General features: G+C 48.3%; 1 protein-coding gene across 1 annotated transcript; it reads right to left on the reverse strand.

The window, feature by feature from the left end:
• Positions 1–3,798: 3,798 nt before the first annotated feature.
• On the reverse strand, positions 3,799–22,274 carry LOC123346656 (E3 ubiquitin-protein ligase TRIM39-like). The gene is made up of 5 exons (XM_044984133.1): positions 22,233–22,274; positions 20,892–20,962; positions 17,871–17,897; positions 16,131–16,659; positions 3,799–3,858 (listed from the first exon to the last, which is right to left on the reverse strand). Exons 1-5 carry the CDS (start codon positions 22,272–22,274, stop codon positions 3,799–3,801), a joined length of 729 nt encoding a protein of 242 aa, XP_044840068.1.
• Between the last annotated feature and the right edge of the window lie 734 nt (positions 22,275–23,008).

A 23,008-nucleotide genomic window follows, 5' to 3' on the forward strand; every position in this document is an offset into this window, starting at 1 on the left:
TAGTTGCTCTTTTCTGAACCTTTTCTAGTGCTAGAATATCTTTTTTGAGGTGAGGAGACCACATCTGTACACAGTATTCGAGATGTGGGCGTACCATGGATTTATATAAGGGCAATAATATATTCTCAGTCTTATTTTCTGTCCCTTTTTCAATGATTCCTAACATCCTGTTTGCTTTTTTGACCACCTCTGCGCACTGCATGGACATCTTCAGAGAACTATCCACGATGACACCAAGATCTTTTTCCTGACTCGTTGTAGCTAAATTAGCCCCCATCATATTGTATGTATAGTTGAAGTTATTTTTTCCAATTTGCATTACTTTACATTTATCCACATTAAATTTCATTTGCCATTTTGTTGCCCAATCACTTAGTTTTGTGAGATCTTTTTGAAGTTCGTCACAGTCTGCTTTGGTCTTACTATCTTGAGCAGTTTAGTATCATCTGCAAACTTTGCCACCTCACTGTTTACCCCTTTCTCCAGATCATTTATGAATAAGTTGATTAGGATTGGTCCTAGGACTGACCCTTGGGGAACACCACTAGTTACCCCTCTCCATTCTGAGAATTTACCATTATTTCCTACCCTTTGTTCCCTGTCTTTTAACCAGTTCTCAGTCCATGAAAGGACCTTCCCTTTTATCCCATGCCAGCTTAATTTACATAAGATCCTTTGGTGAGGGACCTTGTCAAAGGCTTTCTGGAAATCTAAGTACACTATGTCCACTGGATCCCCCTTGTCCACATGTTTGTTGACCCCTTCAAAGAACTCTAATAGATTAGTAAGACATGATTTCCCTTTACAGAAACCATGTTGACTATTGCTCAACATGTTTTTCTATGTGTCTGACAATTTTATTCTTAACAATTGTTTCGACTAATTTGCCCGGTACCGATGTTAGACTTACCGGTCTGTAATTGCCGGGATCACCTCTAGAGCCCTTTTTAAATATTGGCGTTACATTAGCTAACTTCCAGTCATTGGGTACAGAAGCCGATTTAAAGGACAGGTTACAAATCTTAGTTAATAGTTCCGCAACTTCACATTTGAGTTCTTTCAGAACTCTTGGGTGAATGCCATCTGGTCCCGGTGACTTGTTAATGTTGAGTTTATCAATTAATTCCAAAACCTCCTCTAGAGACACTTCAATCTGTGACAGTTCCTCAGATTTGTCACCTACAAAGCTGGCTCAGGTTTGGGTATCTCCCTAACATCCTCATCCATGAAGACTGAAGCAAAGAATCCATTTAGTTTCTCCGCAATGACTTTAACGTCTTTAAGCGCTCCTTTTGTATTACGATCGTCAAGGGGCCCCACTGGTTGTTTAGCAGGCTTCCTGCTTCTGATGTATTTAAAAACATTTTGTTATTACCTTTGGAGTTTTTGGCTAGCCGTTCTTCAAACTCCTCTTTGGCTTTTCTTATTACACTCTTGCACTTAAGTTGGCAGTGTTTGTGCTCCTTTCTATTTGCCTCACTAAGATTTGACTTCCACTTTTTAAAGGAAGTCTTTTTATCTCTCACTGCTTCTTTTACATGGTTGTTGAGCCACGGTGACTCTTTTTTAGTTCTTTTACTGTGTTTCTTAATTTGGGGTATACATTGAAGTTGGGCCTCTATTACGGTGTCTTTAAAAAGCGCCCATGCAGTTTGTAGGGATTTCACTTTAGTCACTGTACCTTTTAATTTTTGTTTAACTAACCCCCTCATTTTTGTATAGTTCCCTCTTTTGAAATTAAATGCCACAGTGTTGGGCTGTTGAGGTGTTCTTCCCCCCACAGGGATGTTGAATGCTATTGTATTATGGTCACTATTTCCAAGCGGCCCTGCTATAGTTACCTCTTGGACCAGCTCCTGTGCTCCACTCAGGACTAAATCTAGAGTTGCCTCTCCTCTTGTGGGTTCCCGTACCAGCTGCTCCATGAAGCAGTCATTTAAAGTATCGAGAAATTTTATCTCTGCATTTCTCCCTGAAGTGAAATGTTCCCAGTCAATATGGGGATAATTGAAATCCCCCAATATTATTGGCTTCTTAATTTTGATAGCCTCTCTAATTTCCCTTAGCACTTCATCTTCACTATTATTGTCCTGGTCAGGTGGTCGATAATAGATCCCTAATGTTATATTTTTATTAGAGCATGAAATTTCTATCCATAGAGGTTCTATGGAATATGTGGATTCGCTTAAGATTTTTACTTCATTTGAATCTACATTTTCTTTCACATATAGTGCCACTCCTCCCCCTGCACGACCTGTTCTGTCCTTCCGATATATTTTGTAACCCGGAATGATTGTGTCCCATTGATTGCTCTCAATCCACCAGGTTTCTGTGATGCCTATTATATCAATATCCTCCTTTACTACAAGGCACTGCAGTTCACCCATCTTATTATTTAGACTTCTAGCATTTGTGTACAAGCACTTTAAAAACTTGTCCCTGTTTATTTGTCTGCCTTTTTCTGATGTGCCAGATTCTTTTTTATGTACTGATTATCATCTGATCCGGCCCTTACATTATCCTCTTCCGTCCTCTGTTCCTGACTATAACCTGGAGATTCCCTGTCATCAGACTCTCCCCTAAGCGAAGTCTGTGTCCGATCCACATGCTCCTCTGCAGCAGTCGGCTTTCCCCCATCTCCTAGTTTAAAAACTGCTCTACAACCTTTTTAATGTTTAGTGCCAGCAGTCTGGTTCTACTTTGGTTTAGGTGGAGCTCATCGCTCCTGTATAGGCTCCCCCCATCCCAAAAGTTTCCCCAGTTCCTAATGAACGTAAACCCCTCCTCTCTACACCATCATCTCATCCACGCATTGAGACTCCGAAGCTCTGCCTGCCTACCTGGCCCTGCGTGTGGAACTGGGAGCATTTCTGAGAATGCCACCATAGAGGTCCTGGATTTCAGTCTCTTCCCTAGTAGCCTAAATTTTGCTTCCAGGACATCTCTTCTACCCTTCCCTATGTCATTGGTACCTACATGTACCACGACCACCGGCTCCTCCCCAGCACTACACATAAGTCTGTCTAGATGCCTCGAGAGATCCGCAACCTTCGCACCAGGCAGGCAAGTCACCATATGGTTCTCCCGGTCATCACAAACCCAGCTATCTATGTTCCTAATAATCGAATCTGCCATTACTAACACCTGCCTTTTCCTAGAAACTGGAGTTCCCTCCCCCGGAGAGGCAACCTCAGTGCGAGAGGCAACCCCAGCACCATCTGGAAGGAGGGTCCCAACTACGGGAAGGTTTCCCTCTGCTCCCATTGACTGCTCTGCTTCCCTGGGCCTTTCTTCCTCCTCAACAGCACAGGGGCTGTCTGAGCCGAGGTGGGACAATTCTACAGTGTCCCGGAAAGCCTCATCAACATACCTCTCTGCCTCTCTTAGCTCCTCCAGATCCCCCACCCTGGTCTCCAAAGCCCGTACGCGGTCTCTGAGGGCCAGGAGCTCCTTGCACCGACTGCACACATACGCCACCCACCCACAGGGCAGGTAATCATACATGCAATACTCAGTGCAATAAACTGGCCAGCCTCCACTCTGCTGCTGGGCTTCTGCCTGCATTGTCTCCTAGTTAATGAAAGGGTGGTTTAAAGAAAATGGTTTTGGAATATGGTTTGGATTATAGATTTTAAGGGGACTACAGGGGAACAGGTAGGACCAACAAGGGACCCCCGCCTCCCTTCCCACTTCCCTTCCAAACTCCCTTGCGAAACTCCCTGTTAGCAGCCCCTGGTCGCTTGTGCTTGGCTTTATAGAGCCCTGGCCTGAGTTAACACCCCTCCCACTGATTAAGGTTCAGCCAATTACCAGAGGCTTCGAGCTTTCAAACTTTCCTTTGAAGTTCACGGCCTCCAACTGCCAGCCAGAGCACACAGTCCTTCAAACAACCAACCAAACAAACAGACTGACAAACACAAGCTCAGCACACAGCTCACAGCAAGTAACTCCCAAACACAAACACACACACACTACAGACAGTCATTTACCTCACAGATGCTGTATTTGCTCCTCCTTCACCTGGAGAACTCCCTTGTGAAACTCCCTGTTAGCAGCCCCTGGTCGCAAAAGCCTGGCATTAGACCGGTTCATCACAGCATCACACTGGGTGCTCATGTTGAATGGCTTGCCCAGCATGGCCCCTAAATCCTCTTCACAGTTAGTGCTTTCCTGGATACACTTCCCCATGCTGTAGGTGTGGCCTGCATGCTTTGCTGCTAGGGATAGGATCTTTCATTTGGTCCTTTTCAAACTTGTTTCCTTTGAATGGATCCAGCTTATCAAGGGATCCGATTGCTCTGTGTCACTGCCCTGTCCTCAGCATTAATTACCACTCTGCTAGTATTTTATCACCCACCAATGTTAGCGGCAGTGATTTTATATTGGTCTTCCATTTGGCTGCAAAGACCCCACCCTCCATCACATCCTCTCGTTCTGCCGGCAGGTGCAACTTCAACTGCCACCAGCGGCGTGTGATGGAGAGGCACTCGAGGGGTTCTTCCTCGTCCCTTACCATGGAGCCCACTGCCGGGTGCATTATTCCATGGGGGAGGCCCGGTGCTACCTCTGCCGGGAGATGGGACACATCCGGAGGGACTGCCCCTTGGCCCAGCACGGAGGGTGTAAAGAAACCATGTTCCAGGGGAGTCAGAATGGTCTCATGATTATGGCACTGGACTAAGAATCAGGAGACCTGGAGTCTATTTCTGCCTTGCTGGGTAAGTCAGAAATTCTTAGTGCACAGACTGTAGATTAAAATAGGGTTGACTTCTTCAGGGACAAGAAACTGTCCAGAGCTGTGGCATTTGAGGCCCTTTCAATTATCCTGTGCTGGTTCCATCAGGCAGTTTGTGTTTCCACTGCTTGGTCTGAGTCTCTCTTAGATCTCCAAGGAGACTGTTGAGTGCTCTGGGTAATGTTCTCTGGTTTCATTGGAAAGCCAGCAGAGAACCCAGGGAGTTACAGAAGGTTCTGGTCACCCTGCTGTCTCTGTCATATGCTTTGCAGGAGTTCATACAGAATCTCATGCCAGGCAAATGTCCTGCTTGATTGGACTTAACTTTACAACCCCTGCAATGAAGTGGACCTGAGCAGATGGCTCCTGGTTAAATCAAACACTTTGCATCTTTCCCCATGTTAAATACATCTGAAGAGTTTTTTAAAATTAGCCAATCTAATTGTTTATCATGATCTGTATTTATTATTGCTGCACAATAAAGCCTCTAATCAGCTATAACAAGTGCCCCTGTGAACTAATGGGTGACATGGTACAGCAACGACTTCTATTGCCCGCTGTGCTGGCACAGTGACAGCGTATTTATGCAAGTTTTCAGTTGCAGAAGTTTGGCCTGTATCTATTTACCTCTGAAAAACACCAAAAGTTAGATTCTGACTGTGTGGAGACATCAACTATTATAGAAACCACATTATAACATTTACTTTGCTTACTATAGATGGGATTATAATTAAAATGTCATAGGAAAGATCCAAATGAAAACTCTAGCCTGTGTTCTTGCACATAGGTTGTGAAATCCTGGGAATTGCTGGGAGCAGATTTAAATGGGTTATATTCAGTACCACAGAAGGGATACAGCTACTGATGATTTTTCAAAAGAGGCAGAAGAATTTCCACTTAGAATTATGACAGCACATGAGATGAAGAAAACATGTAAAATTATACATCAACATGGCTGTCCAGAGCAGATACTGGCAGATCTAGGTTCTGAATGGAATAATGAGGTAATAGTTTACATTTGGTGTTATTTCCACTATACAATCATGGCCGTGTGACAGGGGGCTGTTAGCTTTTTGTAAACTGAGCCCTTTGGAAGCCAGCACGCTGGTCACTGAGAACACCCAGGCTACCAGCAGGGCTGTCCCTAGACATTGGGGTGCCCTAAGCAGCCCCCCTGTGGGGGGGTGACTCCAGGCCTCTGTGTGGGGAGTGTCCCCAGGCCTCTGCGGGGGGGCCAGGCCCAATGTCTGTGAGGCAGGAGCGGGCTTGGGTGGGAGAGGGCAAACCACCCCCCAGCACGTGCTGGCAGAGTGCAGCAGATTGGGGCTGGGTCGCTCCACTTCCCGCCGCCTGGTGATTGCAGGGCAGACACCACCCCACACTCATGGGGCGGCAGGAAGTGGATTGACCTGGCCCATGACCCCTCCTCTCTGCTCCCCTGACTCCCAGCCTTTGGAGTTGGGGGGTGGGGGAACAGCCCCCAAGCATTCACCGGCGGCATAGCTGGGAGTTTGCGGAGCAGAGCAGGTTGGGACCATGTCACTCCACTTCCTGCTGCCTGGTGAGTGCAGGGCAGGCCCGACCCCTGCTGCAGTGCCCTGGGATGTAGCTCAGGAGAAGGGGTGGAGTGAGGGCGGGGCTGGGGCAGAGCAGAGGTGGGAAGAGGCGGGGTGGGGGCGGGAGCTTTGGGGAAGAGGCGGGGTGGGAGCAGAGCAGGGGCAGGGGCAGGGGCAGGAGCAGCTTTCCTGGTCGGCTCAGCTAGCTGGAGGATCATGGCAGTGCTTCTATATCCTAGGAAATTTCCCCAAATCTGGGAATTTTTGAGTAAAATGTTTCAACTTGAGAAATTGGGAATTTTCATTCAAAACCTAAATAATCCTGGGAAATTTTCATAAAAAGAAAAAGACTTTCCAAATCTCAAAAATCCTGGGAAGTTTTCATAAAAAGTAAAATATTTGTGCTTCTTTTAAATTTCCCTCAAAATGCGTTCTTCCATTGGTGAATATTTGTCACGTGATTTTCATAATCGGGCTGTGCTGCTCTCCTATTGGTGGTGCTTCAACGTACTATATCAATGTACTGTATCATGACGGCACAAGTGAAGTGACAAGTGCACACATGCACTCACAACAAACCAACCTCAGCAACAGCTGGCTGGTGGGTAATGAGGAGATGGTTATCAACTTTATCTTCTAGGTAAGGTTTCTTCCAATAATTAAATATATTGCAATACTTACTGATTAGTTTCTTGATCTGTAATTAAATCTCTAAAATTTTGTGTTTCGTGCTTGCAGTTGCACAGAGAATGTGGACCAGAGCGTTTGACTGTTCATAAACAGCACCTTCCTCCAGGCAAATATTAAATATCTTCGTCTACTGCGTTAGGTAATAAAATATAATATGTTCCCTTCTTGGATTTTAATATAAATTGAAATATACATTATACTAAGTATCATATTCCATTATTTCAGAGATCTCTTTCCATTTTTATCTAACGTAAAAAATGAATAAAGAGACCGGTACGGCTGGTGAGAAGAGGAAGAGGACTGCAGGAGGAGACAAAGATCCATCCACGTTGAAATGAAAACAACGGGATAACACCCCCGACAGAGTATTGAAGACTTGGGGTGAACTTCCACCAAAAGAGAAGTCATCTACTTTCAAAAAAAAGCCTTTCAAGACTCGTGGCTTCAAGAAGGTAAATACAAAAATTGGTTGCAGAAAGTAGAAACCCATTGTTTTTTAGCTTATTGCAAATGTTGTGATGTAAAAATCCAGGCAGGTACTAGTGAGTTAGATAAGCAGGCTAATGGTAAAAGCATAAACAAAAGGTGGAGACAGTATCTAATACAAAGAAACTTGATGATATGTTTAATAAACAAGACTGTGAAATTAAAACAGCACAAAAATGTGAAGAGCAAGTTAAAAATGCAGAGATCAGAATGGCCTGTTACTTTGCTGAACACAATGTCAGTATTCAATCTGTAGAACACTTGACTGAAGTAGTTAAAAAATGTTTCCCTGATTCCAAAATTGCTGAGGCTGTAACAGTAAAGAAAGATAAATGTACTGCTATAATTAGCAATGTTTTGATGCAAAGTGAGACTGAGGAACTTGTAGAAAAATTGAACATGAATTTAGATTATTCGGGTCAATTCATGTTTGCAAATATATCTGAACTGGCTAAAAAGGTTTTCACATTACTGCATTCAAATGCAGCATGTGAAAGAATTTTTTCCATAGTAACAGACATAAAAACCAAAAAAAGAAACTGTATGACAACCAAAACACATTAAACACTCAATTCTAGTGTAGTTATAAGGTCAGCTTTGAAAGCAAAACAAGAGAAATGTGCTAATTTTATAATTACTATTAAGCACTTGTATTTACATTATAAAAATATGAAGAGTAAAAATGACAGTGATAAAACTAATAAAAATATTAATGATAGTAATGGTGTTCCTAGTGACAACTGAGACCATGAGTCAGAAAATGGATAAAACTCAGAGATTATAATAATAAGGAAAATTATATAAAAGAGTGTTATTTGTTCTTTCTGTTTGCTTTTTTATCTTATTTTATAATCATATGTTTACTTTTTATTTTTTCAAAGTAACTTTGATGTACAGTACATTGCAGGGCACATGCTGTCCTTATTAATACTTTTGTATTAATACTTTTGTATTGTAATACCTTAGTGAAATTTGTGTAAAATACATTGTTTTCTATAATTTCAATCCTACTCCTCATGTGTTAAATATTTTATGTACTGTATAAGTAACATAAGTTTAAAATTGAAAAACATGTCTATGCGTATAAAATTATAATAAATGTGAAATATCTTGAACGAATAAGAATAATTTGGATATAATATATATTATATAGTTATTAAAAACACACATATTATATTCCTTTGAGATTTTGAAATAAAAAACTGTATCTGGGAATTTTTCAACAGATTTGGGAAATTTTTAGGGCTAGGTTGGGAAAAGTTGGCATCACGATATAGAAGCACTGGATCGTGCTGGCTGCTGGAGCAGCATGAAGCTGCGTAAGGCACCAGGAAATTTGCGGCATTTTGGTGCCTCAAATTTTCCTGGTGCCCTATGTAGCTGAATAGTTTGCATATGGGTAAGGACGGCCGTGGCCACTAGGTGCAATTAGAGTAGGATGGACTGTGTACAGGGCCGGCTCCAGGCACCAGCCGAGCAAGCTTGAGCTTGGGGCGGCATTCCGCCCAATTCTAGGGCAGCACGTCCACCCTTTTTTTTTTTATTCTGCGTTCCGGCCACCCTGTAGGGGGAGGCAGTGCGGAGGAGGGGAGCACCCTGCTGGGAGCGGGCTGCGTGCTCCATCTGCCCCAGCTGGTCCAGGTCTGCAGCAAGCCCGGCAGCCTGCATCCTTCCCTTCCCGCTGACCGGAGCGGCGCAGAGACCTCCCGGTAGGTGGCATGGCGGGAGGGGCCGCATGGCGAGCACCTCGCTGAAGGAAGCCCTGCCAACTCCCTTCTCTCTCCCCCCAGTCCCTTCCCCTCCCTCTCCACCCTGCTGCCCGAGTGGGCACTCTGCTGCCCGGGGCACATCTGCAGCGCAGGGAGTCCCCCACACCCTGGCTCCGGCTGCCCCGCAGGTTTTTTTTTTTTTTGCTTGGGGCAGCAAAAAAGCCAGAGATGGCCCTGACTGTGTAGTTTTGGAAGGGCAGAGGGGATCACTTGCAACTGTAGGGAGCCTGATGAGGTCACTAAGGGCTAGTCTACACTTACCGCGCGGGTCGACGCGGTGAGTTCGACTTTCCGGAGTTCGAACTATCGCGTCTGATCTAGACGCGATAGTTCGAACTCCGGAAGCGCTAGTTCGAACTCCGGTACTCCACCTCGGCAGCTGGAGTTAGCAGAGTCGACCTTGGAGCCGCGGAGTTCGGTTCCGCGGCGTCTGGACGGGTACGTAGTTCGAACTAGGGTAGTTCGAATTCAGCTACGCTATTCACGTAGCTGAATTTGCGTACCCTAGTTCGACCCCCATTCTTAGTGTAGACCAGGCCTAACTCAGTGCTGAGAAGAAAGCAGCAGTATAAAAGGCTGAACCAGGGAGCAGGAAGGGGCACCTCGTTACTGCTGTTACGTTGTGATGCACCATAAAAAATAATAAAGACACTTGGTGGAGGTTCCCTGGCAGACTGCAGGCTGCTTAATTCACACAGAGCTCTGCCAGCCAGGGCTTGCAGGAACTGATGGGGGAGCCCATTCAGAGTTAGAAACTTTAAAATGAACATTTCCTGCAATCTCTTCATGACACTTCATGCTGTAAATTGTGAGTGACAACACATTTTTATATCTTGTCAGAGAGTAAAAACCATGTTGTATATTAACATTTTTTCCAATATATTTTCCCATGCAATAACACAATAAGATTAGATAAGAAACCACAGTAATTACACATAATTCAGTGAGAAATAGGGAAAGGAACACAGATATTTCTGAAGGAAATTTTAGGGGAAAATTATCTATTTGTAGATTAAAATTTCCCTGTGTTAAAAAACTAGAAAAAAAAAAAGATAGCTTCAGCAGCCCTAGACACCAGCAGACTGGATAAAAACACAAATGAATCCATCACAGGATAATTTTAGAGTATTTATTTTCAAATAATTAAGGTAAGTTTAGGGCACACTGCCATGAATGGCATATTGTGAATAAATCTTCAAAACTGAATTATTGCATTGAAAATGTTCATAACACATCACGTTTATGTAAGCAGAGTCAGGATGAGCTCTACCCTGACATCTGGTGGTAAATTATGAGGAGTGGGCAAAGGAATTTCAAGAATCCGCATTGGAGTGGGGAAAGGAATTTCAGGAATGTGCATTTGCATTGGCAAACCCACTCCACTTAGTATAGCACACAGCAGCCTGGGATGGTTATTTTCACAGCTTTGGGATCCCCAATTTCTTTGTTATTGGGGCAGGAGGAATAAAATGTTGTCACCCTGATTAAGTAAATGAGGAACTACAAAACTGTCTTATGATAAAGGGTTTCATTATCAACTAAATAGTACTTGCTAGACAAGGGACATGGGTTCCAAAATCCAGTTAATTGAGAGAGGCTGGGGACAGATATCTGTACCTGGTGGTGCAGGTGCCTTGTGTGAGCTGGGAGCACCAGCCCCACCTATGCCTCTCTCCATTGTGGAATATCAGAGTTGATTTTTGATTCCCTTAAGAATCTAGATACAGGTTACTGAGCTGAACTCACTTTGGGCTAATGGTGCACTAGCACTGGGGCTCCCCTACTATGAGCCGAAATCACTAAAGAGCTGGAATTGCTGAGCTGAGAGCACTGAGTACTGTGCTAACTAGTGGGGGAGCCTGAAGCTATACTGCAGAGCGGAGTGGAGCAGTTCGTGGAGCCACGGAGTGAATGGAGCCGAGCAGTTTGTGGGGACGGCTGGAGCGGATCACGGGACGGCTGGTGGAGCAAAGCAGCGGCGGAGTGGAGCAGTTTGTGAGGACGGCTGGAGGAGCAGTTCGTGGAGAAGGCGGGAGCAGAACCCCATGGACCACGTAAGGTGCCCCTTTCTACCCAGGCTGGGGGTGGGGACAGGGACATCTGCAGATAGACTCTCGAACTCTGGGGCTGCACTGACCCGGGACAGAGACTTTTGGATTGTGGGATTGTTGGGACCAGTGGTGAGCTGCAGCCAGTTCGCACCGGATCGCGCGAACCGGTTGTTAAATTTAGAAGCCCCCTTTAGAACCGGTTGTTCCTGGAGGGACAACTAGTTCCAAAAGGGCTTTCAAATTTAACTAAAGCTCTAGCAGCTCCCTACCCTTCCCCCAGCCCCAACTCACCTCATTCCGCCTTCTCTGCTGAAGCTCCTCCAGCGTCTCCTCCCTGTCCCCAGCTTCCCGCGAATCAGCTGTTTGCGTGGGAAGCTGGGAGGGCTGAGAAGCAAGCAGTGCTTCCACCAGGTGAGCTGGGGCAGGGGGGGGCGGAGGTGCCAGCAGGAGGAGGGCTCCAGGCGGCGCGCAGCTACGGAGGTCGTAGACTCTGGGGTTGGGCGGCTGGGCTCCTGCCCCCAGGATCCAGCTGCGACCTCGGCCGGGCAGCACGGCTCCTCCCCGGGTCCGGCCGGGCGGCGTGGTTCCTGGCCAGGTCTGGGCCGCCCGGGTCTGGGCGGCGTGGTTCCTGGCCGGGTCCGGGCCGCCCGGGTCCGGGCGGCGTGGTTCCTGACCGCGCGGCACGGTTCCTGGCCGCCCGGGTCCGGCCCCGGCGGCGCGGTTCCTGCAGGTGAGCTGCGGCAGGGTGGGGCGTGATGAGGACTCCAGGCGCCGCCCAGCCCTGCTCCAGTCACTGCCTGGCCCCAACCCCGGCCCCGGCCCCAACTCCGGCTGCACAGCGCGGCTCCGACCCTGGCCCCAACCCCGGCAGGGGTAAGAGGCCAGGGCCAGGGCCGGGACTGGGGCGGGGGAGGAGGGGTTAGATCGGGCAGAGGTTCTGGGGGGGGCAGACAGGGGATGGGGAAGGGGGGGTTGGGTAGGCGCCGCGTGGGAGTTCCTGGGGTCTGTTGGAATGGTGGTGGATGGAGTCGGGGCAGTCAGGGGACAGGGAGCAGGGCAAGTTTGGCAGGGGGTGGGGTCCTGGGGGGAGTTAGGGTTGGGGGTCTTGGGAAGGAGTGGTCAGGGGACAAGGAGCAGGGCAGGGGGAGTTATGGGTTGTGGTTTCTGAGGGGGGGGCAGGACGTGGGTGGGGGGTGTACTCACTGGGCGGTTCCCTACCGGGTCTTCGGTGGTGGGTCCTTCAGCCACCGGAGCCGTGCTGCCGAAGACCCAGTAGGGAACCGGTTCCTAAGATTTTGGCAGCTCATCACTGGTTGGGACTGTGGGTGATCTTTGGGTTGCTGGATTCTAGGGACATTTGGGATATTGGACTCTGGAGTCTTGGGGTGATTTGGGGGTTGCTGGACTCAAGAGCCCAGGGAGAAGTACACGGCCCAATTTCCTGGGGTGGATCTTTGCTCACGGTTTAATCTTTGAACGCTAATTGAGGTGTTTTTCCAATTTAATGCTTGTGTTTATCTCATGTAATTAAACCTTTTCTGCTACACCGAGACTCTGTGCTTGCGAGAGGGGAAGTATTGCCTCCTCGAGGCGCCCAGGGGTGTGTGTAAGATTTTCCCAGGTCGCTGGGTGGGGGCTCGAGCTGGTTTCGCATTACGTTGTAGGGGAGGGACCCCTATGTATTGAACCCGGCCCTTGCTGCTATCAATTCGGCCTGGCAGAAGGGTTACATTTAAAATAAAAAGTAGTCCTAGCAATGCCATGTGATGTGCCTCTCCTCAGACTCTGCTCAGCTAGCTCTTCAAGAAATTCGGGTCAACAGCTAATTTCAAGCAATTAGACCAGTCACTATTTTTACAGAGCATTCCAGAAGGTGGTGGACAGAGAATCCAGAGGAATTGTGATGAATTTCCTAGGGAACCTTTATTGGTGACCTTCCAGAAAACACCATCCTAGCCACCATGGATGTAGAAGCTCTCTACACAAACATCCCAGACACAGATGGAATACAAGCTATCAGGAACAGTATCCCTGATGATGCCACAGCACAACTGGTTGCTGAGCTCTGTGCCTTTATCCTCACACACAACTATTTCAAATTTGATGACAATATATATCTCCAAGTCAGTGGCACCGCTATGGGCACCCGCATGGCCCCACAATATGCCAACATTTTTACGGCTGACCTGGAACAACGCTTCCTCAGCTCTCGTCCACTCACGCCCCTCCTCTACCTATGCTACATTGATGATATCTTCATCATCTGGACCCATGGGAAGGAGACTCTGGAAAAATTCCTCCACGATTTCAACAGCTTCCACCCCAACATCAACCTCAGCCTGGACCAATCTACACGGGAGGTCCACTTCCTAGATACCACAGTGCAAATAAGTGATGGTCACATTAACACCACCCTATACCGAAAACCTACCATTGGCTATGCCTACCTTCATGCCTCCAGCTTCCATCCCGAACACACCACATGATCCATTGTCTACAGCCAAGCACTGAGGTACAACCGCATCTGCTCCAACCCCTCAGACAGAGACCAACACCTACAAAATCTTCACCAAGCATTCTCAAAACTACAATACCCGCATGAGGAAATAAGGAAACAGATCAACAGAGCCAGACGTGTACCCAGAAGCCTCCTACTGCAAGACAAGCCCAAGAAAGAAACCAACAAGACTCCACTGGCCATCACATACAGTCCCCAGCTAAAACCCCTCCAATGCATCATCAGGGATCTACAACCCATCCTGGACAATGATCCCACACGTTCACAGGCCTTAGGTGACAGGCCAGTCCTCGCCTACAAACAACCTGCCAACCTGAAGCATATTCTCACCAGTAACTGCACACCACACCATAGTAACTCTAACTCAGGAACCAATCCATGCAACAAACCTCAATGCCAACTCTGCCCACATATCTATACCAGCGACACCATCACAGGACCTAACCAGATCAGCCACACCATCACCGGTTCATTCACCTGCACATCCACCAATGTAATATACACCATCATATGCCAGCAATGCCCCTCTTCTATGTACATCGGCCAAACTGGACAGTCCCTACAGAAAAGGATAAATGGACACAAATCAGATATTAGGAACGGCAATATACAAAAACCTGTAGGAGAACACTTCAGTCTCCCTGGACACACAATAGCAGATCTAAAGGTAGCCATCCTGCAGCAAAAAAACTTCAAGACCAGACTTCAAAGAGAAACTGCTGAGCTTCAGTTCATCTGCAAATTTGACACCATCAGCTCAGGATTAAACAAAGACTGTGAATGGCTTGCCAACCACAAAAGCAGTTTCTCCTCCCTTGATTTTCACACCTCAGCTGCTAGAAGAGGGCCTCATCCTCTCTGATTGAACTAACCTCATTATCTCTAGCCTGCTTCTTGCTTGCATATATATACCTGCCCCTGGAAATTTCCACTACATGCATCACCCACGAAAGCTCATGCTCCAATACATCTGTTAGTCTATAAGGTGCCACAGGACTCTTTGCTGCTTTTATTTTTTTTGTACTCTAAACCTCACATGACAACAAAAATATCACCCTTTCAACTGATTTATGACTGAGAAGAAAGGTTTCCCAATAAAGCTTCACCAAATTTCATGTTATGTGTCACTAAGTGCCAGTGTCTATAATACAATTAAGTTTATTTGTGATGATTCAGTAAAGGAACACAACCCCTTCTCTATTTCTTTATCAAACTACATTTGTTGTGTCCTTATAACCAAAAACATGAAGAACCTGGCAATTCATTGGAATCAACAGTGGACACTGACAGTCCATTGCCTGCAAATAATATTTTAAAAGAAAAAATAAACTAAAAAATGTTTATTGTAGAAGAGATTTCTATTTATAGGAAGATAGTGTTTGAGGCTGGGGACTGTGTTTTGTTAATTGATGTGAGAAAAAGAAAGGAAGGGTCATATCTTGATTACTAATTATATGTAGCTAGAAAGTTAATAATCACATGAATTAATGCTGACAAAAGTTCAAAGAACATTATATAATCTTGTGTGAGTTAAGTTAAATATATTGCTTAATTAATTCTATCATTATTTCACCTATTAATTGTTAAAGGTGTAGTGCAGGAGGTGAGTGCATGTGCCCTGTCTTCCAGAGAGAACCAGTCAAGACAATAAAGACAGGGGGAGAGAGAGAGAGAGAGAGAGAAAGAGAGAGAGAGGAGCTGCACATGTGTGTAGTTGTGATGTTTATAACACATGTACATTGTAAACTGAACAACCCAGTCTGAGAATTAATACTTTATTTTGTTAAGATAAATATTTTGGATTTCTTGAAATTCCACAGTTGAAATTCAAATGACATTATTTAGAGAAGTTAAACTTCAATATAGATTTGAGGGAAGAATCAAAAAATAAATGTCAATTCAATTTCTAAAAATATGTTTAGATGCTTGTTTCTGAAGTACTGTTGGAATGTAAATTAAAATATTCTTTTATTTACACCTTGTTACAATAATATTTTCTAAATTAGAATAATCTTTTTTTCTTTCGTATTTTACATTGAGATTTTACAGGGGTAGAAAATTCTGACAGGTGTGAATCACCCCCATCCACCACCATCTGCTACCCCTGGGGCAGGGGACAGGAAAGGTGGGAGCTGGGGGTTCCCAGGTGTCTGGTTTTCAACTGGAACCTCCAGTTGAACAGGGAAACTGGCAGCGTCCGGTCAGCACAGAAAGTCCAGTTGCTGCAGTAATTGGCCCCCAGCACTGTGGAGGGGAGAGCAGCAGGGCTGGGAGGGGCCAGTCTGTGCCGCAGGGTCACTGTCAGGGACAGAGATTCCCTCTGGCCTGAGCTGGGACCGGGGAGATGATCAGGGGAGCCGTGTTTGTACCCCCAGAACCGACACCAGGATTGATATAAGGACGAAGCATCTCAGAGAAGGTGCCAGTGAAAGTGAAGAGATGGGACCTGTCAGTCACATTGTAAAACGAGACCTCGCCCGCCTCATAGTCCAGGAAAATCCCCACCTGGCTGGGCCTGACGCTCACGCGGAGGGAGGTCGGTGGGGAGGTGAGGGCCTTGTATCCCCCATCCCTCAGCCACACGGCCCAGTATCCATCCTCAGGTGTCCATATAATCTTCCCCTTCCTGTTCACAGATTCCCTGCAAACCCCCAGCGTCCACTCAGTCTTGTCTCCCACCTCCACCTCCCAGTAACGCCTCCCTCCTGTAAACCGCTCAGCGCCCAGGACACAGACACAAAGATCAAATCTCTCAGGGTTGTCGGGCAGATCCTGCCAAGTGTCTCCGAATCTCACATGTTTCCGATCCTCAGACAGGATGAGTCTGGGATGAGCCGTGTCTGGATCCAGAGTCACATCCTCTGGGGAGAGAGTCACAGAGTCAGGGCCGGGGGTAGGGGCTGGTCACTGGGATCAAAGGGAAATTAACCTGCGTCCCCGTTAATCACTGGGGGGGGGTTGTTGCCTGAGGGGAGTCAGGGCCCCTCTGCCTGTGAGGAGACAATGAGGGGAAAGGGCAGGAGGAGCGGGGGAGGGGTGGGAAGATGACAGGGGAGGGGAGAAGTTGATGCTGGGAGAGGAAAGGGGAGGGGGAGGTGACAGGAGCGGGGGTGGAGGGAGGGGCAGAGAGAGGGGCAGGCACAAGGGCTATGGGGGGGATAAGGGAAGGGAGGGGCACCAGGCAGCAGAGGGGGGTGAAGGGCAAGTTCCAGGGGGCTGCAGGGGTTGAGGGAGGGGTGGGCACCAGGGCAGAAGAAGGGGATGGACCCCAGGGGGCACAGGGAAGCAAGGGAAGGGGCAGGCACCAGGGGGCAGAGGGGTGTGAGGGAATGGGGGAGCTCCAATGGGGCAGGGTTGGGTGAGCTGCCACGGGGTGAAATGATGAGGAGTGGGGGAGGTGGAACCATGGGGGGGAGCGAATGAACAGGCATTGGTAACAAAGGGGCAGAATGGGGGGTGAGGGAGCAGGTGAGCAGAAGGGGGCAGAGAGAGGGGTGTGGAGAAGGGCAGGCCCTACGGGGGCAGAGGCGTGTGCAGGGAGATGTGGGCACCAGGGGTCCAGAGGTTAGGGGAGGGGAGGGGTGGGGTGGGGCAGTGCTGAAGTGAGGGGAAGGGCTGAGACCAGGGGTCCCAAAGGGGGTGAGGGAAGGGACTTGCACCAGGCAGGCAGAGGAGACAAAGGAAACAGCAGGCACCAGGGATGCAGATGGGGCCAGGGTAGAGCTGGGACTTGGGGCAGAGGAGGAGCTGGCACCAGGGGACTGGAGGGGTGGTGAGGGGTGCAGGTGTCACAGAGCCAGAGGGGGAGGAGAGGGGCAGGGGTGAGAAATACAGAGAAGGTGGCATGGGTGATGGTGGCAGAGGGGCGAGAGGAGAGCAGGGTCAGTGGGGCACAGGGTGGTGGGCACCAGGAAGAAAGGGGAAAAGGGGAGGGTCAAGTGTTGGGGGCCAGGGGGAGGGAGGGAAAGGGTTGGCACCAGGATAGCATGCAGGGAAAGGCGCAGAGAGCTCCCAGGGGGAGATGGGGCCTCGCCATGGATAAAACATCAGGGGAATGTACAGTACCTGCGTAGAGCTGGGCGCGTCTCCACCCTGCAACCAAGCACAGAGAGAGGGGTGAGAATGCCCCTGAACACAGACACACTGAGCAGGAGACAATGTCACACAGGGTGATACTGGGGGGAATGGAACTTACTGAGCTCAGCCTGGAGTTTGTCTAAAAATAAAACAAAGAGAAATGAGGCAATATCACATTATCTTGCAAAAGAGAAGCGAGTCAAAAAGACCTTAAAGCAAGGAAGTTACAATCCTGGGGCTTGGCTACAGTGGAGAGTTGCAGCGCTGGTGGAGGCTTTACAGTGCTGCAACTTAGTCACCGTCCACACTTGCAAGGCACATACAGTGCTGCATCTCCCTGGCTGCAGCGCTGGCTGTACTCCTGCTCTGCCTCGGGTATAACTATTGCAGCGCTGGTGATGCAGCGCTGGAGTGCAAGTGTAAACAGTGATTAATCTTACTACGCTGTAACTGACCTCTGGAATTTTCCCATAATGCTTTTAACTAATTTAATCTCTTTGTTTTGTTATGATGCCTCTCTGTTTTGTTGTGAACTTGGGGCTCCGGTAGCTGCTTATCTAAAAAACAAACACAGCTCCTGTTTGCTGTGAATGAGGCAGGCAGGGGGATGAATGTCTACAGCTAGTGTTTGCTTGAGGAGAGAAACAGCACGGCGGGGGGTGGGGAGAAAGGGAGTCTGTTGGAGCAGCTGCTTATCTGGTCTGCAGGCTATTTGCATTTAAGAGTGAATGAGGGGTCGAGGAAATGGTCAGATTTTGCAAGGCAGGAAGCTGACACAGAATTTGCAAGGCAGGGAGCTGACACACAGTGTCGGCTCCAAAAATCCACTCTCTCTCTCTCTCCCCCGCTCCCTGTCACACTCCACCCCACCCCCCTCTTTTGAAAAGCACGTTGCAGCCACTTGAACGCTGGGATAGCTGCCCATAATGCACCGAGCAGTTTGCATTCCCAACAGCGCTGCAAATGCTGCAAATGTGGCCACACTGAAGCGCTGGTAACTGTCAGTGTAGTCACACACCAGTGCTTTCCCTACACAGCTGTACGAACACAGCAGTAACTCCCAGCGCTGCACATCTGCAAGTGTAGCCATGGCCTTAGACTCAGCCTGGAGGCTACAGCAGCAGCCAGACACCTGAACCTAGGCTGACCAGGCAGCAAATGTGAAAAATCGGGATGGTGGTGAGGGGTAATAGGAACCTATATAAGAAAATGACCCCAAAATTGGGACTGTCTCTTTAAAATTGGGACATCTGGTCACCCTACCTGAACCCCCGAGCAACAAAGGAATCAGCAAGGGGAGAAATACAGTAACCCCACCTGGCCAGGTGCAAGGAGTTGTTAGAGCCAAACAGGGATTCCTCTGCAAATGGAAAATATTAACCCTGTGAAGCCAGCAGAAAAGAGCATGCAGTACATCAGGTGAAATGGATGATGAGAATTAAGAGGCTAAGGGCTTGGCTACACTTACGGTTTGCAGCACTGGTAGTTTGCAGCGCTGGTCATCCAGCTGTGTAGGAGCAGCGCTGGTGTGTGGCCACACTCACAGCTACCAGCGCTGGTGTGTGGCCACATTTGCAACATTTGCAGTGCTGTTGGGAGTGCTGCATTATGGGTAGCTATCCCAGCATTCAACTGGCAACAACGTGCTTTTCAAAAGAGGGGGGTGGTGGGGGGTGTACTGTGACAGGGAGCGGGGAAGAGAGAGAGAGAGTGGATTTTTGGAGCCAACACTGTGTGTTAAGTTTCCTGGATTGAAAAATCACAAAATGTTCACGAGCCCTTAGTCTTAACTCTTAATTGCAAACAGCCTGCCTCCAACACGGACTCCCCGCTGTTTCACTCACTCCCTGTTGTGTACTGTGACAGGGAGCGGGGAAGAGAGAGAGAGTGGATTTTTGGAGCCAACACTTTAGCTTCCTGGATTGAAAAATCACAAAATGTTCGGGAACCCTTGGTCTTAATTGCAAACAGCCTGCCTCCAACGCTGTTTCTCTGTCAAGCAAACATTCTCTCCCTGCCTCTCATTTGATCGTTCACAGCCAGGTACAGATAGCTCCTGTTTGCTGTGATCAGTGTTTGTTTTTTAGATAAGCAGTTCAACGGAGCTCCGATCGGAGTTCACAACAAAACAAAGAGAGGCTGCATAACAAAACAAAGAGAGTAATTTAGTTAAAAGCTTTCTGGGATATCTCCTTATTCCCTGGAGGCCAATAAAAGCGCTGGTGTGTGTCCACACTTGATGAGCAGCGCTGGATCACCAGCGCTGCAATCGCTACACCCCAACCTGGCCAGGTGTGCAGCCAGCGCTGCAGCCAGGGAGTTGCAGTGCTGGATGTGCCTTGCAGGTGTGGACGGTTACTAATTGCAGCGCTGGAAAGCCTCTACCAGCGCTGCAACTTGCAAGTGTAGCCAAGCCCTATATGCAATTAGCAGAGTGAACAGCCAGAGGTATAAAACAAATACCAGGGACATATTTCAGTCCATCAGAATCAGGAAGCCTGTGAGAGAATCAATGGGTCCCCTGGATCAGCAGAAGGGAAAGGGAGCAACTGGGGAGAGTAAGGACAATGCTGAGAGACTGACTGGTTTCTTTGCATCAGTTTTCACCACAGAGGTTGCTGGGGAGTAACCTGCCCTGGAGCTGCTCTGTTCAGGAAATAAATATCAAGGATTGAGGAATGAAGAGGAGATATTGGAACAAACGGACAAACTAAAGATCCAGCAGCTACCAAGAGCAGCGTAGATCCCTGCCGGACAGATTTGGAGAGGGGATTTTTCACACCCCTGAGCCAGAAAGTAGAGCACTATAAAATTTAAGTATAGACAAGTCCTTAAACTGCTCTTGTTACACGGGTATAACACCCCATGTCAGCGCTGTTATCCCGTAATGGGAGTGAGTTTTTCTGGTTTAGCTTGTGCCTTTAGTTATGGCAGCTTTTCCCTGGGGGCTTGGCTACACTGGAGAGTTGCAGCGCTGGTGATGGTTTTACAGCATTGCAACTCACTCACCGTCCACACTTGCAAGACACATACAGCACTCTATCTCCCTGGCTACAGCGCTGGTTGTACTCCACCTCGACCTAGGGAATAATGACTATAGCGTTGCTGATGCAGCGCTGCTCCGCCAGTGTGGCTACCAAAAGCGCTGTTATTGGCCTCCAGAGGTATTCGGAGGTATCCCAGAATGCCTGTTCTAGCCACTCTGCTCATCAGTTCGAACTCTACTGCCCTGTCCTCAGGTGACCAACTGTCAGACCCGCCCTGTAAATGCCCCCGGAATTTTAAAAATCCCCTTCCTGTTTGCTCAGACAGGTGTGGAGTGCAATCAGTGAATCTTTCCAGGTGACCATGAATCCACGTGGCAAACGAGCCCCAGCATGGAGCAATGGTGAGTTGCTGGACCTCATCAGTGTTTGGGGGGAGGAAGCTGTGCAGTCCCAGCTGTGCTCCAGCTGTAGGAATTACGATACCTTTGGCCAGGTATCAAAGGCAATGCTGGAAAGGGGCCATGACCGAGACATGCTGCAGTGCAGAGTTAAAGTGAAGGAGCTGCGGAGTGCCTACTGCAAAGCCCGTGAGGGAAGCCGCCACTCCGGTGCTGCCCCCACAACCTGCCGTTTTTACAAAGAGCTGGACGCGATACTTGGGGGTGACCCCACCTCCACTCCGAGAACCACCATGGACACTTCAGAGCGGAGGCGGGAGGAGGAGGAGGAGGAAAGCGAGAGTGAGGGTAATGGGGTGGGGGAGACACCCTGGAGTCCCAGGAGGCATGCAGCCAGGAGCTCTTCTCAAGCCAGGAGGAAGGTAGCCAGTTGCAGCAGCCAATACTTGGTGGAGGACAAGCACAGGAGTGGGTTCCCGGTAAGCGGCTTTTATTTTCAGGATGGAAATTTTTCGGGAGAGGAGAGAGGGTTAGGGCTGCATGCATGCATGCCTAGATGCAGAACAGCGCATTGATTTGGTCTATCACGTCGGGGTAATCGGCCTCGGTAATCTCTTCAAAAGTTTCAGCCAGAGCGTGGGCAATGCACTTGCGCAAGTTTATTGGGAGAGCCACTGTGGTCCTTTGTCCCAGTCAGGCTAATGCGGCCGTGCCACTGTGCCACGAGGGGTGGGGGGACCATTGCAAGACACAGGCAAGCTGCATAGGGGCCAGGGCGGAATCCGCATTGAAGTAGAAGACCCTCCCATGCTTCCCAGGTGACCCGAAGCAGCGAGATATCTTCCAGGATAACTTCCTGTGGAAAATGTTGGGAAAGCGTTCAGTGTAGGTGCCCTCTGCAGCTGTTTGTTTTCCCCAACTCACAGAAACCCCAGTACAGCCCTGAACCAGTCCCCCTTACTCACCATTTCGGGGATCCAGTGGGTTATGTGCGTTCTCTTTGGCATGGGAAATTTATGCTATTGTGAAGACTGTTACTGTGGAGGAATAACTCTGTCTGGTATAAACAATGCGGCCTCTGTTAAGTGTTGCATTTTGGCTTTACAGATGCAACTTTGAGATCTCGGCTGTCCCTGCTGAGAGACTACAAAACCTCCAGAAGAAGCCGCAAAAAAGCAAAGAAGACATGCTGCAAAAAGTTATGCAGCAATCTCTCACGGAGAATCAAAAAGCGCAGGACTGGAGGGAAAGGGAAAGCAGGATCCGCCAGAAAAACATAGCGCAGAGGAAGAAAAGCACGACGCAGCTGATAAGGATCCTGGAGGGCCAAGCAGACTCTATCCAGGTGCTGGTAACCATGCAGGCAGAGCAATACCGCGCCCACCCCACCCCACCACCCCACCCCCGCTGCCCTTGTCCCAAAGCTCTTTCCATTGTGCCCCCATGTCAGCTCAAAACCCCCTTCCCCAGCATCCATGTTCTTACCACCACCAGCTGCCTCCAACACCTGTACCTTCACCAACCAGCCCTGAGAACTACGACCCTTACCCTCTGCACTCAACCCCCATCACCATGCCGTATATGCACCCTGAAGTGCAGCAGTCATTGCACAGCACTCCAGACAGGACATATTCAAGCCTGTGACCGTACAGTTCCCCACCCCACCCCCCTGCCCTTTTAGGTTCCCAAAAAGTTGTGTGTCTGTCAATAAAGTAATTTTCTTTTCAATAAATGAATTCTT

The sequence above is a fragment of the Mauremys mutica genome, chromosome 12, assembly GCF_020497125.1.
Source record: "Mauremys mutica isolate MM-2020 ecotype Southern chromosome 12, ASM2049712v1, whole genome shotgun sequence".
NCBI lineage: Eukaryota > Metazoa > Chordata > Testudines > Geoemydidae > Mauremys > Mauremys mutica.

Coding starts and splice junctions, on each gene's coding strand:
- LOC123346656 (XM_044984133.1), bottom strand. CDS start 22,274: ATGCCAAAGAGAACGCACATAACCCACTGGATCCCCGAAATG. Junction 20,963..22,232: donor CCCACTGGATCCCCGAAATG/GTGAGTAAGGGG, acceptor ATTATTCCCTAG/GTCGAGGTGGAGTACAACCA. Junction 3,859..16,130: donor TCTCCCCGGTCCCAGCTCAG/GCCAGAGGGAAT, acceptor TCTGGCTGGCAG/TTGGAGGCCGTGAACTTCAA.